The sequence below is a fragment of the Mytilus californianus genome, unplaced genomic scaffold (assembly GCF_021869535.1).
Source record: "Mytilus californianus isolate M0D057914Y unplaced genomic scaffold, xbMytCali1.0.p SCAF_7, whole genome shotgun sequence".
Taxonomy (NCBI): domain Eukaryota; kingdom Metazoa; phylum Mollusca; class Bivalvia; order Mytilida; family Mytilidae; genus Mytilus; species Mytilus californianus.
The window spans coordinates 55,318,581-55,340,249 of NW_026262723.1; the positions used below are offsets into that span (position 1 = coordinate 55,318,581).

Sequence of the window (21,669 nt, forward strand, 5' to 3'; positions counted from 1 at the left end):
TGAGTTTATTAGTTAATATTCATTTAAAAGCAATTAAGGAATGTCGAAAACCCTATAAAGTAATAATGAGCAATGAATTACTCTATCATTCGTAATAACCATTTGAGCTTTTCGATTTTTACACGAGTTATCTCCTCAATGACGTTTGTAAACAAAATGGCAAGGCCAAGTTGGAAGTCCACGTAATGACGAAGAAACAAATATTTGAAATCCATCTGGTGCCGAGAATAGCTTTCACAAAAGGACCTTTTTAGAGTTATCAATATTTTACAGAAAGAGTCTTCCTTGGTTGTACATACGAGTGGTTTAAAGACACAAAATAATTCTTTGACGGAAGTGTTTTGATTATGTGTTACTGTATAAGGGCCGCATGTATTTTCAATGATTTGCAAAAGGCCTTTCTACTGTAAGTTCAGTATCATTAAACACATGTGGACCTTTCGGAGCGGTGCATATCTAATTGGCAACCCTACAATTTTTTTTCACTTTTGACTCGGCCCTCAAAGAAATAATCTTTTACGGTTGAGATTTCTGCATATTTACATAAATTGATAAACATAATACTTATAATGATGATAACAATGATCGAGAAATTAACTTTTATTCCGTATTGATGTACTAAAGAACTGGCGTCTTTTCAAATTGAGAATTACTACATACACTTTCTGCTATTATCTAAAGCATTAATAAAAATGTAGAACATTGTTGTGTTATTCCATCTTGGTATAACAATCCCACATAGATTTTCATATTTTTTTCTTTGTATATATTGCATATATAAACTCATCATAGATACACTTAAAACAATAATTTTAAGACTGAGAATGTAAGTAGCAAGCATCCTTATATTAAGCAAACATTCAAACTTAACAAATAAATATAATAATTCAACATACTTTGGAAGAGTCGACATAGTGGACGTAAATTTACAGAAGGAAACATTGAATAATCCATGTTATGTACAAGTTAGTTATTGGACAGAATACTTGGGTGTTCACAAATATCCTATCCGAGTCATCCTAATGGTCAGAAGAATCATGATTAATATGCACGTTTAAAACAGTAACCGACAGGGATTTGTTTCTTTATCAATAAATTGAAAACTGCTACCAATTTAAATGATATACATGATAAATGCCGCATGAAATTGAAAACAATGACTAATGGATATTATCTGATTATAGTTCAATTTGCAAGATTAATTTTCTGTACAATACATTTTTCCGCAAAACTTTTAAGAGATTCGTGCAACTTTAAAGCTTTAATAAATCCAGTTAACTTCTTGTAGTTTTGTCGTAATAGTCTTCAGTTTTCTGTCCAAAAACATGATCATAGGTTTCCTCTTTTCCATCTTGTCTTGTGTTTTGTTTCGCAGAATCATACATGGTATCGACTGCATGACTGTATACGTTTGAGTTGTTAACAACATGTCTTTGTTCATTGGTTTTATCATAAACCCCCTCCTCAGATAGCACATACGGTGATTGAGTGTCTTTAGATGGATGACTATAATCTTGGCCGTCTTTGTTCTTTGTCGTGTTTGTGCTGCTGTTCGTTCCCTGGCTATTCAGTACCTTTTTGTTTGATGGATACTGAGGTAGTGCTATATTTTGTTGGCCTATATAGTCATCATCAGTGGTTTTACTCATGAAGTTTAAGAATTTGCGATCCGAATCTTTACTAACATATCTGTAAAAAGGGCATTTTTTTCAATAAAACTCAATATTTGTGTACATGGCATTGCCATTTTGGTCAACTATTCATCTCAAATGTATAATGTCAATCATCCACGAGTATCTAAGAAAATAGCTTGTTTCATTGTTTCATGATACAATGTTTTATACTCTGAAATAATGTTTAATTGAGAATGGAAATGGGGAATGTGTCAAAGAGACAACAACCCGACCATAGAGCAGAAAACAGCCGAAGGCCACCAATGGGTATTCAATGCAGCGAGAAACTCCCGCACCCGGAGGCGTCCTTCAGCTGGCCCCTAAACAAATCTGTATACTATTTCAGTGATAATGGACGTCATACTAAACTCCAAAGTATACACAAGAAACTAAAATTAAAAATGATACAAGACTAACAAAGGCCAGAGGCTCCTGACTTGGGACAGGCGCAAAAATGCGGCGGGGTTAAACCTGTTTTTTTAGATTTCAACCCTCCCCCTATACCTCTAGCCAATGTAGAAAAAACAAACGCACAACAGTACGCACAGTAAAACTCAGTTTAAGAGAAGTCCGAGTCCGATGTCAGAATAGGAAACAAAAGAAGATAAACAAAATGACAATAATACATAAATAACAACAGACTACTAGCAGTTACTGACTTGTCAGCTCCAGACCTCAATTAAACTGATTGAAAGATTATGTCTTCATCATACTGAATATCAGGCACAATCCCTCCTGTTAGGGGTTTAGTATTATACCATCATAAAATATATGAGAAGAACATAACCCGTGTCATGCCAACAACTGGTTTTAGAATAAATATGTTTAATTCCGATGCAAAGACCCTATAAGTGAATCAATATTAAAGCCAAATTATGCAATCTTTAATGACTTGACAACAGTATCGTAACTATATCCCTTCTTAATAAGTCTGTTTAAAGGTTTTTTTTTTTTGCTTTTGAGGTGAATACATTTTAGTCAAGCTTACATATCGGATGTTTTGAAAAATGCAACCGTTATAGGACCTTATGCTGATGCAAACCTGTAAATTATTTCATGTACCAAATTCATCACATTAATCGTTCAGATTATTGACGAGTTTCACTATTGTAGTAGTAACTACTATTCAGAGCATGGTTTTGGTTTGTTTTGTGTTATCGGTATGAGGACAATAATATTAAACAAAACGTAAAACATGAATCAACAAACATATTAGACAGTGCAACAGGCCAGACCAACCAACAACCGACACCACCAAAAAAATAGAAGTACCCATGTATTGTGAGATCATGCAGAAAATTTTAACTGAACAAAATTCCCCAAAACAGTTCAGGTAATGTAAAAAAATAGCTATTGTACAGTACATACACAAACAATGTTTGAATTCATTCCCCAAGTCACAATTCATATAAGTTAATGTTTAATTTTTAGTCTTTGGGTAACAATTGTGATTTTTTCGTTGACAATTGTTTGATCATCTCTATGGTATATTCCTACTCAGAATAATCATATATGTTGGCGTTATTCTTTCTCTGTGAACATTACATGAAAATAGGATGCCTGGGAAAGATTGACTTGCACATCTATTAAATAGTATAAACAGATCTTAATCACGAATCATGCAGGAGATGTTATGATTTTACAGTGTTTGATTTTTTGTGTCATCTTTTATTTTACCAGCTGTGTGCGTTTGATGTTCAAAGATACGTTTATTTTCTTCAAGTAGTTCATGAATAAACATGTTGTGAAATAGTTGTTTATAGTTGACAGTAAAATGTCAACAGATGTTACACACGATTGATCTTCACGATGTTAATACTGTTGTTATGGTACGACTGTGTACCGCCATTTAAAACACACAATGGTTAATAGCTTTTATGTAGCTTTTGGAATTATTGACAAAACTTAACTAATACACATGAAAGTTAACCAGCATCAAATTGTATTCTGCTCTAATAAATTTTTTAAGACGAATTTATGCTTGCATGAAAACGCATGAAAGCTACCATAAAGAAAAATATATAATAAATATACTTTAGACAACAAATTATAGGTTGTCAAATATTTCATCTTCATACTGTGTTCTTTTTACAAATTGCATGTTCACTTGTGACGATATATGGTACGCGTATATTGTTACCTATATCAAACCATGATTGATATCAAACTTGCCACCGTCAGACTATTTTTATAATATTCTTTCTCTAATTATGACATGTGTTATTCATACCTTCGCCAAACAAACGCAATTACTACGATGACGCAAACCACTACAATAATAGCCACTGGTATTCCAACAGCAATTCCTTGTAAAAAAGAGAAATATATTCAAACGTTATACAGTTTGAATATCAGAAAGTTTTGTATTCTTGGGTGTTATTGTATTTACGAACATAAACGATAACATGAACTATAACCGAACTTATTTTTGTACCTTCGCCTTCAACCAAGAATCATTGACCTCAACTGACGAATTAATGTCATATATTGTGATTCTTTAAAATGGATGTAAGTATATTTCACTTCATGCAACCTCGAATTCTTCTTAGAACTTGAACTATTTGTCATAACATTTTACCTAGTACTCAAAGTACCAAATTTGTGTTAGAAATACCAAATCAAGTTTTTTGATTGGCCGAATTTTGAAGTTGATATTCGTATTCAAAATGTTTATGACCGAAAGACCTGATTCGAACTGTATCTCGGATTTTACAAATTAAAAAACGCAGAAAGTTCTAAGGTAAACTTGAAAGATCAAGCTTATATGCTTTATCAAATGCTGAATCGAACACTTACTCGGACTCTTAAGTGTATGGAACTTAAACGTGATATTGTTAATAAGCAACGTTAAATTAGTTTATGTATCGCATACCTAAGGTTGATGATCCAGATGTTCTTGAGGATTCTTTTTGAGGAGAGGGATACGTCACACATTTCCCTAGTCTTTTAGTGCCTGTGGAAAAAGAAACAACCTTCAGTATTTTGTGCATTAAATGATTCATTGACCTGATATAGTGAAATTATATTATAATGATAATGACAATATGATTGATTGTTTATTTATGGATGGGTGACATCATGAGCTGGTTGACTGTTATAGAATATCTGTTTCACAGACCACTGTATGCTTCAATTGCGCTTACCATTCTTCAGTTCTCTTTTCGTTGATTGTGACATCACCGAATGAGACATACGATGAGCAATACGACAAGTGCATTGTTTAGTGTGGCTCAATCCTGAAAGTTTATTTAGTGTTTTGTAGAATGTTGATTGTCTTGTTGTCGTTGTTTTTTATTTGCCATACATTTAAAATTGAGAACGGAAATGAGGAATGTGTCAAAGAGACAACAACCCGACCATAGAACAGACAACAGCAGAAGGTTACCAACAGGTTTTCAATGCAGCGAGAAATTCCCGCACCCGGAAGCGTCCTTCAGCTGGCCCCTAAACAAATATATATATACTAGTTCAGTGATAATGAACGCCATACTAAACTCCAAATTGTACACAAGAAACTAAAATTAAAAATAATACAAGACTGACAAAGGCTAGAGGCTCCTGACTTGGGACAGGCGCAAAACTGCGGCGGGGTTAAACATGTTTATGAGATCCCAACCCTCCCCCTATACCTCTAGCCAATGTATAAAAGTAAACGCATAACAATACGCACATTAAAATTCAGTTCAAGAGAAGTCCGAGTCTGATGTCAGAAGATGTAACCAAAGAAAATGAACAAAATGACAATAATACATAAATAACAACAGACTACTAGCAGTTAACTGACATGCCAGCTCCAGACTTCAATTAAACTGATTGAAAGATTATGTCTTCATCATATGAATATCAGGCACAATCCTTCCCGTTAGGGGTTTAGTATCATACCATCATAACATATATGAGAAGAACATAACCCGTGTCATGCCAACAACTGGTTTTTAAATAAATGTGTTTAGTGCCGATGCAAAGACCCTATAAGTGAATCAATATTAACGCCAAAATATGCAATGTTTAATGACCTGACAACAGTATCGTAACTATATCCCTTCTTAATAAGACTATTTAAAGGTTTTGTTAGCTTCAGAGGTGAATACTGACATTTTTGTGCTTTATAAAGAATATTTCCATAAAAAATTGGATGTGAAATACCTGAACGTATAATTTGTCGGTTTCTCTTCAACTTATACGTTTTGCTCCCTTTGGTATTGTCCACCATTTTTTTAGAATTAGTTAAAAAGATATATATCGTTTATTTATACTTGAAAAAAATAAGGAATCAGTTGATACAAATTGACTTACCTTGACAACACATGGCACCAGCTACTTTGGTTGTATTACAACTTGTTTCATACTTTGTAAAATTACATTCGAATAAACTTGCTTCAAGTCCATCACAATGCAAGGAATAATCAGCAACTGGTATATCCAATAATGTGTCAACAACTGTAGAATTCCCAATCCATGTACTGTTTAAATGTGTACACAAAACTGAAGCATCATCATCATCCCATTCAGAACTACAAAGATGCTGCGTTTGATTTTTCGAATGAAAATAGATAACTACTCGGTGGTCTTTATCAAGGCTAAGTTCAGGCAGTTCGTCATCTGAGACAAAAAAAAACATATTAATTTTTTAGATAGCTATCATTCACTAATAAATACAAATCTATTCTCATCTTAACACAATGTATAAAATGGCCGAATAAGACAAGCGCTTAAATAAAATGTAATTACTCCGATATAAGCATTAAATTTAAACGATTTTATCAAAATACCCAGAAAATGTTGATTTGTGATCTTTGTCAATGAATAAAGCAGTTGATGTGTTAATCCACAACTTTTAAATCACTTAATAATCTAATAATTTTACAAGCTTGTATCCACTAAACAACATTTTTTGCAGTTTATAGTTTCTATGCATTCATGGATAGATACTTTCTGTTTTAAGCTTTCATTGCATTGACTTTTTCTAGTTTTAATTATTCGTGTATACATTTAATTCCGGTTTACAGAAAACATTATAACTTGAATTCATTCAGTATATAATTTTCTTAACTCACACAGATTGAACAAAAACATATTCATGATAGTATTACTTACTTTCAGAAGAAGAAATATTTTCAGCTGCGAAAGTAGTCGTTTCCAGTTTACGATCTGAAGAAAAACAAAGGAAGAAAGGACTTTTAGCTTATATATTTCTTAATATAATGATAAAGAAAAACATTTTACAGAAAATGACATAAATTGATACAGTTGAGCAAAGAAAAAGAAGGCCAGATGCAGCTAACATTGTAACAAATTAGCTCTTCACATCTGACACAGCTTTCATTTTTATGACAAAATCAGGAATGCGATCGGCATGTATGTTGCCTGGAACACCTTTTATTGCTCTAATACAGAAAAGCGATATCATGCTTTCAAAATATAAACATTTGAAGATTGCAAAAAATTGTGTTAAAAGATATGTATACTACAGCAACCCAACTCAAAAACTCAAAATACATGTAGCAGTGAAACGGTGTTCAGCATAGACAATTTCAGTGTCATACAATTAAAGCTATATCTTCGAAATTTAGTTTATAAGTTATTGTCCTTGTTCGTTTATTTCGAACATATTTATATCAGGTTCTATCAATACACAAATGAAAACTCTTTAAAAAACTATAAACCTGTTGATGTGCTGTGTATGCTCTCTGTGACTGGACGATCTGTTGGTCCTGAAAGTAAAAGTTCACCATGTATCAATGCTGTTTCAACAATGAATGTAAGGATGGATTGTATAATACAAATGACAGCAATATTGGAAAACAATGACTACAAAATTTTATCCGCATCAATATAGAGTGCAAACATGTCCTCTTTTTATTTAACATGTTCAAAATATTGATTCGCCACAAAAAAATCAGTAGGTTTGATATCTCAGGCTGGCTCGTATCACTAAATTATAAGACCGCATCAACCAAAACTGACCATATTTGCACTTGGGAATTTATATAGCTGCATAATAAATCAGTATTTTGTTTTAAATCAGGATGGATTTTATTATACAAATGACAGCAATATTGGAATACAATGACTACAAAATTTGTTCACATCAATTTAAGTTGCCAGCATTTCCTCTTTTTATCCACAATATTGTAGCATCACAAAAAAATCATTACTTTTAATTTCTCAGACTGGTTCGTATAACAAAAATATTGGACTGCATCAACCAACACTAACCATATTTGTACTTTATAATAAACATCATGAACCTGATATAACATGTATGAGGTGGCATCATCTGAAAATCGTTTGATATTGCCATTTGATTACGGACTTTCCGTTTTGAATTTTCCTCTGAGTTCGGTATTTTTGTTATTTTACTTTTTCCTGACTGACCATAATCATGATCATTTGCAATTTTATAGCCGCATCATAAATCAGTAAATTTGTTAACTCAGGATGGATTGTATTAAACAATCGACAGCGATATTTGTACACAATGGCCATGATGACTACAAAATATTGGCCGCATCTATTTAGATTGCCAGCATTTCCTCCTTGTATTCATTATATCGAACCGTCACTAAAGGCAGTAGTTTTCATATTTCAGGATGGTTTGTATAACAAAAATATTTGACCCATCATCCAACACTGACATGACTGATTATATTTGTACTTTATAATGAAAAGTATGAGATGTTCTCATCTTGGAATAGTGTTTCCCTCCGTTTTAGTTTGTAACCCGGATTTGTTTTCTCTCAATCGATTTATGACTTTTGAACAGCGGTACACTACTGTTGCCTTTATATACTGACTGACTGTTAGTATATCATGTCGGTTGATTGATTTTGGTGGTAGCTAAACATCCAGGGGCAAATATTTCAATCATGTTCAGGGTATATTTTTTTCGGACGGTCTAGATATCATTTATAATCGGTAAAGATGAATCTGCCGAAATTGACGAAATGGTTCATAACTATACAACACCTTATATATACGGACATTATACAATTTTCGTTTGAACATTTTGTGTCAAACACAGAATCGTAAATCAAAGGCAAACAAGGTGAATAACGATGAATACTCCATGTAATGCAGAGTTATATTTAGGAAGAGACTTAAATAATGGGGAACGAAGCAACGTACACAATGATGATTAATCCCATTATATAAAAATATTTTTCCAATGCGTTGGATAACCTTTTTATCCGTCTTCCAATTAAAAAAATCCTTTCCTTTCTGTTTTGAAGGCTGCATATATATATATGTCGATCAACAAGTGTGAAATAGTATAGCCATTATTTAATGTATATAAGAATATTAAATGACAAAAGCAAATTTTAATGTGTATTTAATATGAACATGATGTAAACAGAGTCACCAACGAGTATAGTAGTTTGCTATACTGGGAAAAAAGTACTGAAATTTCTTTTTAAGTTTATAATCCTAGATTATCATGATACGTTTGCCGTTTTAACATGCTTAATAAATATACATATTTATATTACTTACCTTTACACACATACTGAATGCTGGCAAATCTTTTATGATAAAGCAAAGATGTCTTAGAGGTATCCGATGAGCACCTGCGATTTTCATTGCATAATCTCTTAAGAAATGCTTTAGCTTGTTTAACGTTCATACTATCACAGCCACTAGTCTTGATAGAGGACTTGGCACCTTCAATATGAATGTGGTACCCGGAAGGACAATACACCTCTTTTAACGAATTCGCACAGGTATCTACAGGTGCAGGATGTTTGTTACTACTCCAAAAACCTCCTAGAGACAGTAAAATCTTGATCAATTAATGATCAGTAAGTGACATAGCGTATACTTAGTAAAAACTAAATAACAGATAAGATTCAAGACAAGTAATTAAATTTCATTTGTGTATACGCAATATTCTGTTAATATCAAAATTGCACTTTTAAGCATTTAAAGAATAGACTTGAATTTGTGCTGATTTCAGGCAGATTCTGACATTCAAAGGTTGCTTTCATAGAACGGTAAAACACTTAAGGGATCACCATTAAATTGGAAGTAAGAGTATAAAATATTTAAACATGCCTAACCTCATTTTCAAAAATGTCCGGCAAAAGCGTAAACATTCTTCCACATTACAGTCAAATTTATTGATTTTAGATATATATGATAGAAATGCAAAAAAAGTTGAATTATTTCTGGTTAGTTTTGGAAAACTCTAAAATCAAACATTGTGAAACGTGCTTAGTTGCTATCCAAAACTTTTAAATACCATGTATAATTTTTAATCGATATGAGTGGTATTCTTTATTGCAAGGCGACGACAATGTTATTTTACATTATTCTTGTTATTGAGAGTAAAGTGATCGACATCAATTAAATGTCAGAAGAGCACATATGTTCCCTTGTTTACCTTTCTACATGTAAAGAAACAGGTGATTGTTGAATGAATATTTCAAATGCTCATATACGATTCGTGATATCTAATATATTAGGGAAAATGTACAATCACGCAGTCATTTAATTCACTCAAACAAATCAATCCCTGGCATACCTCAATTTGAAATTAATTATCAAAACATAATGAAGATATGAGATGATTGACAGTAGTGGGCCGTTATTGACAAACGCGAAAACGTAAACACGCAAAATCAAGAAATGATTTAGATTTCACGTTTTGCGCGATTTCGTGTTTTCTCTTTTGCGATTTTAAGTTTTTGCTTTTTCATGTAGGCGTAAAGTTTGAAAAAAAACAAAAGTTACACAACTTGAAAAAAAAAACGTTTAATTAGTCGCACAAGGCTTCCATACTACATGGTTATTTTAAATGAATGGATTCCATTTCATCGTTTTATAACAAACAACAATTAAAGTGTTTAAAATTTCATCAATTGTAAAAAGATGCAATTTCTTCAGTATAAAACACACAAATCAACATAGAACATATAAGCCAGTTCAGAGCAAAATCTTAATTTCCATGTAGACATTTGAAAATCCATTTAGTTTTATATTTATATAGTACGCATCTTCAATAGTCATTATTTATGAAATATTGACCTAAACATTAGTACTGAAAAAGGAGGAGTATTCCATAACATTTAGTTAATATACATCATGTACATATATATATATATATATCAATATTAACATACATCTTGGTATATGTAAAGGTAAAAAAAAAACGTTTAAAAGCAATAGTTTAATGCAGAACATTTGAAAAGCGAGAATGATCAAAATAACACAAAAATATGTGCTAGTCAGAAGCCATTTATTCAGTGGTTGTCGTTTGTTGCTGTGTATCATATTTGGTTTTCGCTCATTATTTTGTACAAACATTATGCTGATAGTTTTCACATTTAACATTTGTCATTTCGGGGCCTTTTATAGCTGACTTTGCTCTGAGGGTTTTGCTCATAGTTGCAGGCCGTACTGCGACATAAATGTAAATAGCAGTGTCATTTTGGTCTCTTGTTGAGAGTTGTCTCATTTGCAATTATACCAAACTTCTTATTTTCATAGTAGTATTTCAATTGCATGTGTTTTTTGTTAAATAGACAAATATGGTTCCCTATGGTCATGTCATTACAGGAGACCTTAACATCGTCGAAGACCGTGAGGTCAAAACTTTTCTTAAGAAAGGACCTAAATATCGTCCTCCATCTATAACAGTGTCGTCAGGTCATTAAAGACGCTGTGTCTGCCTACTGTAAAAATTGGTGTAAACGTGACAAAATCTAATAAAAAAATCTCTAGACAGTCATTTGAATATCTCATTGAAAACAATTCTGAAATTAATAATAGGGTCCATGATATTCCCATTTCTAGAATAAAAAATAAACTCCAAGTACTCGCAAAGCGGTTTGTTTTCGTACCGGCAGACAAAGCAGCCAATAATGTAGTGGTGGTGTGACGCATATACTACACGGAAGTTCTTCAAAACGAAATTATCAATTCTTCTACATTCAGATCCGTACGCTCCACAGAGAGTCAAATTGTAAACAAGCATATCACTGCCACTACCCAGCTTAAAGCCTCTTCCGAACAATTGAAAGTCCCTACTATGTACTGGTTACCTAAACTGCACAAAAACAATTTAAATTCCGTTTCATCTCCGCAAGTGTAAGTGTAAGTGTTCTACTACTAATCTATCAGTGCTTCTAACTACCTCCCTTACTACTATCAAAGAACTTGTTATTAACTTTTGTAATAAAGCTTATGAAAATAATTGTATTAATTATTTTTGGAGTGTTAAAAATTCTTTAGAGGTTTTAGATAAAATACATGCTTTTGATGGTCCTTTTAATTCTGTTGACAGTTATGATTTTTCTACTCCCCACACTACACTTCCACACAATCTTATCAAGAAAAATTTGCATATTTAATTAAATGGTCTCATTGCAAATTTATTTGCTGTAACTCGTTTAAAGCCTTTTTCTGTGAAAAAGGAAAGTATGCTAGATACACTAACTGGAAATGTGTAGATATGATTGAAGCTTTAAATTTTCTCCTGGACAACATATATGTACGTTTCGGCGATAAAGTGTATCGACAAGTAGTAGGTATTCCTATGGGCACTAACTGCGCCCCTTTAATAGCAGATTTATTCCTGTATTGCTATAAATCTCAGTTTATGACCAAACTCAGTAAAGACACGTCATTGTTACATTTGGTTGATACATTCAACAAAACCTACCGTTGTCTTGATGATATTTTTTCGTTAAATAATCCAGAGTTCTCTAAATGTACTACCGACATTTACCCAAAGGAACTTACTTTAACTAAATCTAACACAAACAGCAGTAGTTGTCCTTTTCTAGATTTAGACATTTCAATTACAAAAGGAAAGTCCATACTAAAATTTACGACAAAAGAGACGATTTTTCATTCCCTATTGTTAATTTTGCTTTTTTAAACGGCGATGCACCTTTGGCTCTATCATACTGTGTTTTTATATCCTAACTCGTTCGTTATGCCCGTGTGTGTAGTGATGTCATAGATTTTAACGAACGTAATCAATGCATATTTATTCTAAAACAAGTTGTTGGCATGACACGGGTTATGTTCTTCTCATATATTTTATGATGGTATAATACTTAACCCCTAACAGGAGGGATTGTGCCTGATATTCATATGATGAACACATAATCTTTCAATCAGTTTAATTGAGGTCTGGAGCTGGCATGTCAGTAACTGCTAGTAGTCTGTTGTTATTTATGTATTATTGTCATTTTGTTTATTTTCTTTTGTTTCCTATTCTGACATCGGACTCGGACTTCTCTTAAACTGAGTTTTACTGTGCGTACTGTTATACGTTTGTTTTTTCTACATTGGCTAGAAGTATAGGGGGAGGGTTGAGATCTCAAAAAACATGTTTAACCCCGCCGCATTTTTGCGCCTGTCGAAAGTCAGGAACCTCTGGCCTTTGTTAATCTTGTATCATTTTTAATTTTAGTTTCTTGTGTATACTTTGGAGTTTAGTATGACGTCCATTATCGCTGAACTAGTATCCATATTTGTTTAGGGACCAGCTGAAGGACGCCTCCGGGTGCGGGAGTTTCTCGCAGCATTGAAGACCCATTGGTGGCCTTCCGCTGTTGTCTACTCTATGGTCGGGTTGTTGTCTCTTTGACACATTCCCGTATTCCATTCTCAATTTTATCACTGGTAAATTATTAAGTCAGGGATTTCATGACCATAAATTACTTAAAACTTTTACTAAATTCGTTCATAGATACAAAGATGTGATTAGTAAATTTGGCTGTACCTGTAAAAAACTTATTAAAAACGGTATTTCACATCCTAAATTTTACGGTAATATTGTACTAAAAGCGCGGAAATCACTATGTGATCCGTGTAAACTGATCGAACCTTTATACAAACTTATTAGTAAAGGTTATCCTACCAATGTTGTAATTAGATCTTTGAAAATAGTTTACATTGGCACAAATATCGATTTTGTCATCAGCAAATTAAAACATAACTAAATGTGTATTCTTTTCAAACGGGATGTATAAAGACACATCCACGTTAATTTTTTTCTATAAAGAGGTTAACTCCTAACTATCCTACTGCCTGTCGATACATTTATTTTTTGGCATTGCACAAGTCATGTCTTCTTGGACTGTCCATGACGTTAAAATACTAAATCCCTGGGATATGTTTTAGTTGATTTTAGTCTCTGATGCATGATTTTTTTTATTATTAACTGTTTTCGGCTTTTAACTAGCTGTCAGTAACTGCGAGTACTCTCAAATCGTACTTTCTTTTAATTTGACCTGTTGATACTATTTGTAATCCTTTTTTGTTATTTAACTTTTACCTTTTCAGGGTTATATCTCGTCTAATTACCAGCTTTGATAAGTGTTTGGTATGACTATAAATTTTCACTTCTTCGTACTATGAACAACAAAATTATTTTTTTTGTAAAAATATTTCCGTTCTCCATTTAAACTGTATACCTTACAACAAAATTATATTTATTTACCTGTGTAAATTATTATTTTTGGCGGCTTTTTGTTCAAGGTTATTGTTGGTTTTTTTTAATTGTTTAACATCTCACAGCGGTATACTACTGTTGTCTTTATTTATTCACCCCTTATGTTATTGATTGTGTATTTACACTGTATCATAGATCGAATTTATTCGTTCAGTATATGTTCACTTGTGTTAATATGTCTTTTGATTAAGTTAAGCCATTTCAATTGATATTTATAGTGTGTCTTTCTATGTTGTGATGTTACACTATTGTTTCAGATAAGGGCGAAGGTTGGTACCTATTAAAACGTTTAAACCCGCTGCCTTTGTTTGCACCTGTCCTAAGTTAGGAATCTGATGATCAGTGGTTGTCGATTGTTGATGTGGTTCATAAGTGTTTCTCGTTTCTCGTCTTTTATATAGATTATACCGTTGGTTTTCCCGTTTGAATGGTTTTACACTAGTCATTTTAGGGCCCTTTTTAGCTTGCTGTTCGGTGTGAGCCAAGGCTCCGTGTTGAAGACCGTACTTTGACCTATAATGGTTTACTTTTACAAATTGTGACTTGGACGGAGAATTGTTTCATTGGCACTCATGCCACATCTTCTTATATCTATATAAGAATTATACCACATGGTGCTTTGAATTTTGAAAATATCATTTGCAATACGACAAGATATCATAAACGTTCTAAATTTTTAAAACCCTATGTTTACGTCTGGAAACTGTGCCTGTGTCGTTTGTTTTATTTATGTGTACCGCACGTATCGTTTTATTCGTATTAAATAGCAAAGAAAAACAACAAATAAACAGACATATACTGGCATGATACTCACCAGAACACTCAAAATGTACTTCTAAACGTCTTGATGGTCTTTGACAATTTTTTTTAAACAAAATGTTGAATGGAAGAGTACAATTATTTTGTCCAAGACAATGGTCATCGAAATAAGTATTTATATTTGAGAGACATATATTTCTGTTGTTTGCATCCTGACATGGTGATTCAACATATTTTATCGATTTCCAACCAATGGTTTTGTTTTCAGGACAAGAAACTTGTTCATATCCGTCTCTAGAATCTTCACAAAAAATTACGTTTACAGGTTCTACAAATAAATAGATAAACATTATATTAGAACATGTATGTATATTACCATTTACAATTATATATAGTGTTTTAAAGTTTGCTTTACTTCAGATTCTATACATTTTGCTATCAGCTATTAACGTGCGTATGTTATCAATTAACAATATAATGAGTCAGGATATGCTTACCTTCCAGAGAAGCATATGTTGCCAAGTCTAAAGTTAGATATATAATGATATGTATACTGCTGTTTGTTTTTCATCGTAATTGTTTTTGCCATTATAACAATTTTTATTGGTAAATCTCGAAAAGCGCTTCGAAAACTAGAAATGTATAATGTGTTTTTTTTTGTTTGTTAACTACATGCAGCACTGGGTCGATACCGTTGGCGGTGAACTGATAGTCTCATAGTAGAGATTTCCCGATCTGCTACGTATCGGGTACGGTTGTTACGTAACTCAATTAATATCAATGTAATTAATATTCAGTAAATACTTCATTTTTTTCTTTTTCTTTTCATTTATTATTCAAATTTCATTATTTAATACTTATTGTACCTGTTTATTTATTTATTTATTTGATAATTTTTATTTATTTATTTGATAATTTTTATTTATTTATTTGATAATTTTTATATATTTATTTGATAATTTTTATTTATTTTTTTATTTATTTGATGATTTTTATCTATTTATTTATTTATTTGATAATTTTTATCTATATATTTACTTATTTGATAATTTTTATTTATCTGATAATTTTTATTCATTTGATAATTTATTTATTACATTTTTTTTCTGAATTCATGTACTGTGGTTTCATTTATTTTCCTGAGTACTAATTTTCGTGGATTGAGGAAAACTCGCATTTTCGTGGACAATTGATTTCATGGTTTTGCCAAAGTCTGTATACATTCTTAGTGAAAATTTGTAATTCGTTGTACATTAGAATTCGTGGTTCTCGGGTAACCATGAAATGAACGAACATTGGTATCCAACGAAAAAAAATGAATCCACAGAATCTCTTTATTTATTACTTTTATCTCTTTATTATTTCAAACAAACGTTTGGGATACTGTTTTCACTTTTAAAGGCATTGTTTCTTTTACAGTTCAGTAAATCTATGACAATTTTAATGTTCTGTTCATATTCCCACGACGAACTTTAAGAATGAAATAATTTCTGAAGATGTTCTTCTGGAATTTATACAATTACATCTATATTGCTCGCTGACCAAGGGATCTATGCGTACAATTTAATTTTAACTGAATATTTTTTTAAATATATAAGGACATAATCGAAATCTCTTGATATCATCCAAAATTGTATTGAAAAACGCAGAAGTGGAAATTAACTTTTTAACATTTCAAACATTTAAATGAAATAGGTTTTATTGAATGAATGTTGGTTAAGCAAAAACAAATATATAAAGTATCAACGTTTCCAGTACCACGCATCTTTCTGCGATATTGTTGAGTTTGCGATAGGTTAATTTCAATTATGTAATTTCACTATTCTTTAAATCTTTGTTTTTCAACGATACAATTTTCAAACCCCCTACACCATATTTGGAAATTAGTGAAAAGTGAGACAAAATGAACATGGCAGTACATGACAAAATTTCAATATAGTATTATGTTTGGCCATTAAAATGAAGTTGTGTTATGTCTCTTAATATTGCTACTGTTAGAGACAATATTTAAAGTAAAAACGCCAATGATATAAAAAAAAACCACACTTTTATACTTATTATTATCTACTGTTTCCTTTATTTGGGCGCTATCCCGATCGTTTCTTTTAGTATAACCCGTCTAGAAAGTGTAGTATTTTGGCATATCTAATAATGGTGAATCTCTTCATGTTAACATTTTATAATAAATTATGTGATAAAGTACTTTCAACAGGAATTTAAAGTAATACGAAGGGCTATATGGCTTATTCTCATTTCGCCTTAGCTGTCAAAATCATTATACAAAATTAATCCCAGTTCGCCTTAGTACAAATTTTCATGTACACAAGAATTAACTAAGGCGAAATTGGAGCTTGTGTAAACAATGTAATTAAGTTATGTTTTGTTTGTATTGCAATTAGTTGATATTTGTTATTTTGATGTCAAATTCTACCATGAAATACTTTTTAAAAGAAGATATTTTTTTTAATTTTTGGTGTCCCACTTTTTAAATAATTCTTTTTTATAGTTGCTCTTCTTTTTCTGAAATTGTATTTTTTTTTTAACTCATGTGATATATTTTGTAAATAAAGTCTTATTAGAGATGGAAAATTGGATACGGAATATTTCATATTTTAATGAATAAATAAAGACAAAATTAATATCATACTATCATAACAAATATTTTATTTCTGAATCAGCACTGAATTTCAAGCACAATTTTAAATTTGCATACTAATAGAGAAAATGTATATGTTATAAATAATAGCATGATAAAATGGTGCGTTTTCTAAGGCGTGTAACCAGTAGTCTTCCAAACGATCTAAGGGCAGTAATGGTAAGGCTGCTGCACGACGGACGAGTTTGTTGACATTTTCTTGTGTCTTTTTCCATATGGCTTTTGCGGAACAAACAAACTTTGAGTTCTGCGTTTGGAAAGACATTAGATACTGCATTTCTGGATGCACATTCAAAGTCAAGACTAACTCTTTCTGGCTGGAAATTCAGGTTGTGTTGGTTGGCGATGTTTTTTTTAGGAGATTGAAGAATCTATATAAGTGTCAGCACCTCGCTGTGGTAGAAGAGAAATCACCAATTGAAACATGGCTGTGCCAACAAATGCATGGATGGTGAATATGCTGTCAAACATTGGTGGTGCTATGTAGAAAGTTCCATCACAGTATACTGTGTCTGCAGTGCATAGTTGTTGTAAGTTCTCAGCAGTTGTAAATATGAGTAGTTTGTTGACGTCACCATTATCAGCTTGCGGAAATGGTTCCTACTTGTGGTCTGGCGAAATTTTCCTTCAAGTTGTATTCTTGGTCTAGTATTTGGTATGCCTGGGTACAGTTTTTGTCTGCTACGATAGAGTGCTGATCTCTTACTTTCGAATGTAGGCAGGTAATTGGTAATTTTGACCAAGCTTGAAGAAGTCAAGTCATAGTATACCATGGATTCTCTTTATTATATATAATTAACACAATTTAAAAAAAATATTTATTATTTTATTTTTTTTATTAAAGTTTCTGTTATGTATGTAAACAAGCTGTGGGAAAAAAATTTTTTTTTCTTTCTTTTTAACTTTTTGTGTTGCACAATGTAAAGGATAATTGAATTATTAGGAGTTTTCTAATTGCATAAAATTCTTGAAATTGAAACTTTTATTAAATTAAGCATAAGAGAAGCAACTTTCCTACTGACTTATGTTTTTATAGTAGATGTTTTTCTGATTTCACAACCTTTGAAATAAAAAAAAATGTCACTTTTAATAAATGAATATAAAAATAATAATTCAAGAGAAAATATTCCCTAATTATATGTTGTTTAAATTGTTATAAAAACACAGAGGTTTAATTTGTTTATTTAATTTTTTCATCTAAATTCACATTTCGCCTTAGTTCAATTCCCATATCGCCTTAGTATTATTTTTACCTTTTTTACCTGGAATTCACAGCTAAGGCGAAATGGGAACACACCATACGAAGTAATTGTGTAGCCGGATCTCTTTGTCGTCTGTTATCATGATTATAAAAGTGTTTAGTAAAACGACTCCTCACCTGGTCGATGGATTACATGACCATCTAATCTGACAGAATAATGTTTCAAAGAGGAACATAATAAAATAGGATGTCATTTAAATAAGAGAAACCAATATTTTACCGGTATTTGAATATGTAAATAACCTTAGAGAATGGGTACACCAAAAGGTAGCCGTCTCCTGTCATAAATCCTTTACCCACCATGCGAATCCACACTCAGTGAAATGTCACAATGAGGAATATACCACAGGACGTTCGGCACACAACAATAAATCAATTAATATAGGAAATATTATAGTTTTCCACATAGGACCTAAATGTTATGGAGTCAATTCAATTATATAGTTATAAGCCGAAAGTCCCCCAGAGGGAACTGGTTCTCCTAGCTAGGGAACAAACCATCGACAAATTTATCTACCTACAAATACGTTATGGGGTCAAATACTGGATTATACAATTTTTATCTTGGTAAAATAAATGTATTCTTTATAAAAAAATGAAGAAAGTTCCTATTATAATAAAAAAAGCAGATCACACTGCGTATATCAATTTGTAGTTTCCCTAGAGTTTTTGCTCATACTAACATGTAGTCCATCAATTTATTAATATTACCTATCCTCGGCACACAAAAAAAGTCTTAAATTGGTCTTGAACCTGAAGGTTAAAATAGCAGAGAAAAAATCATGTTTAGGTCAGTCTGTATGTGCCTATATCACAGTTAGTTTTTCCAAAATTATTGTGAAGTAATTTTTACTTTTACATGTTCTATGCATTCAAAAACAAAATATCAATATCAACAAAATATCAAAGTTAACATTTACAGTTTTTGGAGATTCAAATAGGGATATTTGGATTTATTCTCACCGATTTCCACCGATGTTTGTTCGATTGTCGTCTTTATATTTAATTTCATTTGAAAACGTTTTTTTATAAAACTATCAAATTTTGGCCTTTACTTATACACAGTATTGATTTGACTTGTACGGCACTATCCTGTTTAATCGGTTATTTCTTTTTCATAACGTAAATACACATGATACGCTTTCCAATGAATACAATATACTTTAGTTGTATACCAGGTAAACGGTTGTATTTATAAATACACATAATCAATCATACTAGATCTTCTTTACATGGAAACGTTGTCATCAGTTATTATGTTGATGTACTTACCTGTTTTTCCCATAACAAACAAAACTGTATATTCCAAGACAAACCAAAGTACATTGCACATTCTTATTTTCGCCATTTTTTTTAAAAGTGTACACAATGTAGATGATGTACATGAATGAACTTAAGCGTACGAACAAGGAAGTAGAAACATATATACATAAGGACTTAAAACATAAAATTGCGTAGTATTCATATTCAGGTTCCGGTGAAATAGATTAATGACATTCTTTAATGTAGACAACGGTAATTTATCAATGTTCAAATCTTATAAATCGAATAGGAAGACAGATCAAAGTTCCTAAAACTGAAGTACGTCCAATATTCATTTTTTTTCTAAATTCAATGATGAGTACTAAAATAGTGCATTATTCATTATTCAACTTTTAGCAATGATTAATGAATCGCCTAGATTTCAGTATGCACGCTTAATATTGAATAATAGAAAACACATCTTTATTTTGTCAATCATATTCTTCTATCTTCGATTGATTTAACTTCACATGTTTTTTCCAATGCGCTTTCTTTCCCTTTTATTATTAATAATCCAATGCGCTTTCTGCATAGTAGGCACGCCAGTACAGATAATCAATTTGACATCAGAATTCCTATAACCCATTAAAGATCTTATAAAGACAAGGTATTAAATAATATTGTTTTCCCTAATTTTCGAATTTTTTACAAATACAAAAATGAATAAATTAAACTAATACATTTTAATTGTATATATAAATGATAAAAATAATTAACCAACATTGAGTAATCAATATATAGAAAAAAAAACTGTGATAAATACTATTTCTTTATTACACCGTGTATACAAGGAAGGTAACTTATAAGAAATAAACGAAACAGCTGAATTAAAATGTGAGATCAATAATATAATGTTCGATGATAAAAGGGGCGATCGAAGGAACAACTCTAAATATAATAATGATCTCCAACTAGGTGATGGCGGATATTTAATCTTTGTAATGGGTTTAAATCGACAATGTTTGTCGTCCACTGGCAAATGTTACCTGTGGGTACTACCTATGTATTGCGTGGTAATGATGGGCCGCTGGAATCACAGGTGCAAGACAAAAGACTTGCTTATTCACAAAAAAATAACAGGGAATGATCCGAGTAAATATTTCATAAACGGCTGATGGAACCTTCTCGTACTTTACATTTTTCGAAAGATATATATTTGTTCTACAAATTGAGCCATATATGAAGATTTTAGGCCAAGAAATTAAAAAGAATTCAGCTTTGCGAGTTTTGAAAAAAAATGTCCTCAATGGTCGACGTCGGACACTTGATTGGACACAGCTGCTTCATCCGACTTGAAGCGTTACGGTCATATGAATACTGAATTTGACGTAACCGCCCGATTTAACTATGTAAATTGCATAAAATTAGCCTATATTCATCTGAGCAACCTATCGCACTCTCGGAAACTTTTATAATATATATTCAAAAGGAAATGTAAAATTCAACACAATTTGTACCATGATGACGGAATCTATCTAAAATACTAAATGAGAGACCTTTTGCACTTTTTGAACTACATGGTTTTATTGATCAGCGTTACTCAATGTCCTGAAGC

The 21,669-nt window shown here is 31.8% G+C and overlaps 1 protein-coding gene across 1 annotated transcript; it reads right to left on the reverse strand.

Annotated features, from left to right (window-relative positions):
• Positions 1–587: 587 nt before the first annotated feature.
• Positions 588–20,206, reverse strand: LOC127709444 (uncharacterized). The gene is made up of 9 exons (XM_052214998.1): positions 20,085–20,206; positions 14,951–15,223; positions 9,168–9,437; positions 7,340–7,387; positions 6,771–6,824; positions 5,970–6,275; positions 4,546–4,626; positions 3,904–3,979; positions 588–1,689 (listed from the first exon to the last, which is right to left on the reverse strand). The coding sequence occupies exons 1-9, from the start codon at positions 20,158–20,160 to the stop codon at positions 1,275–1,277; spliced, it is 1,599 nt and encodes a 532-aa protein (XP_052070958.1). The 5' UTR covers positions 20,161–20,206; the 3' UTR covers positions 588–1,274.
• Positions 20,207–21,669: the final 1,463 nt, after the last annotated feature.

Bases quoted from the DNA above. Each gene is read 5' to 3' on its own strand.
- LOC127709444 (XM_052214998.1), bottom strand. From the start codon at position 20,160: ATGGCGAAAATAAGAATGTGCAATGTACTTTGGTTTGTCTTGGAATAT. The intron at 15,224-20,084 runs GTAAGTACATCA...ATTTATTTGTAG, and splicing joins GTTTGTTATGGGAAAAACAG to AACCTGTAAACGTAATTTTT. The intron at 4,627-5,969 runs GTAAGTCAATTT...CTTTTTCCACAG, and splicing joins TGGTGCCATGTGTTGTCAAG to GCACTAAAAGACTAGGGAAA.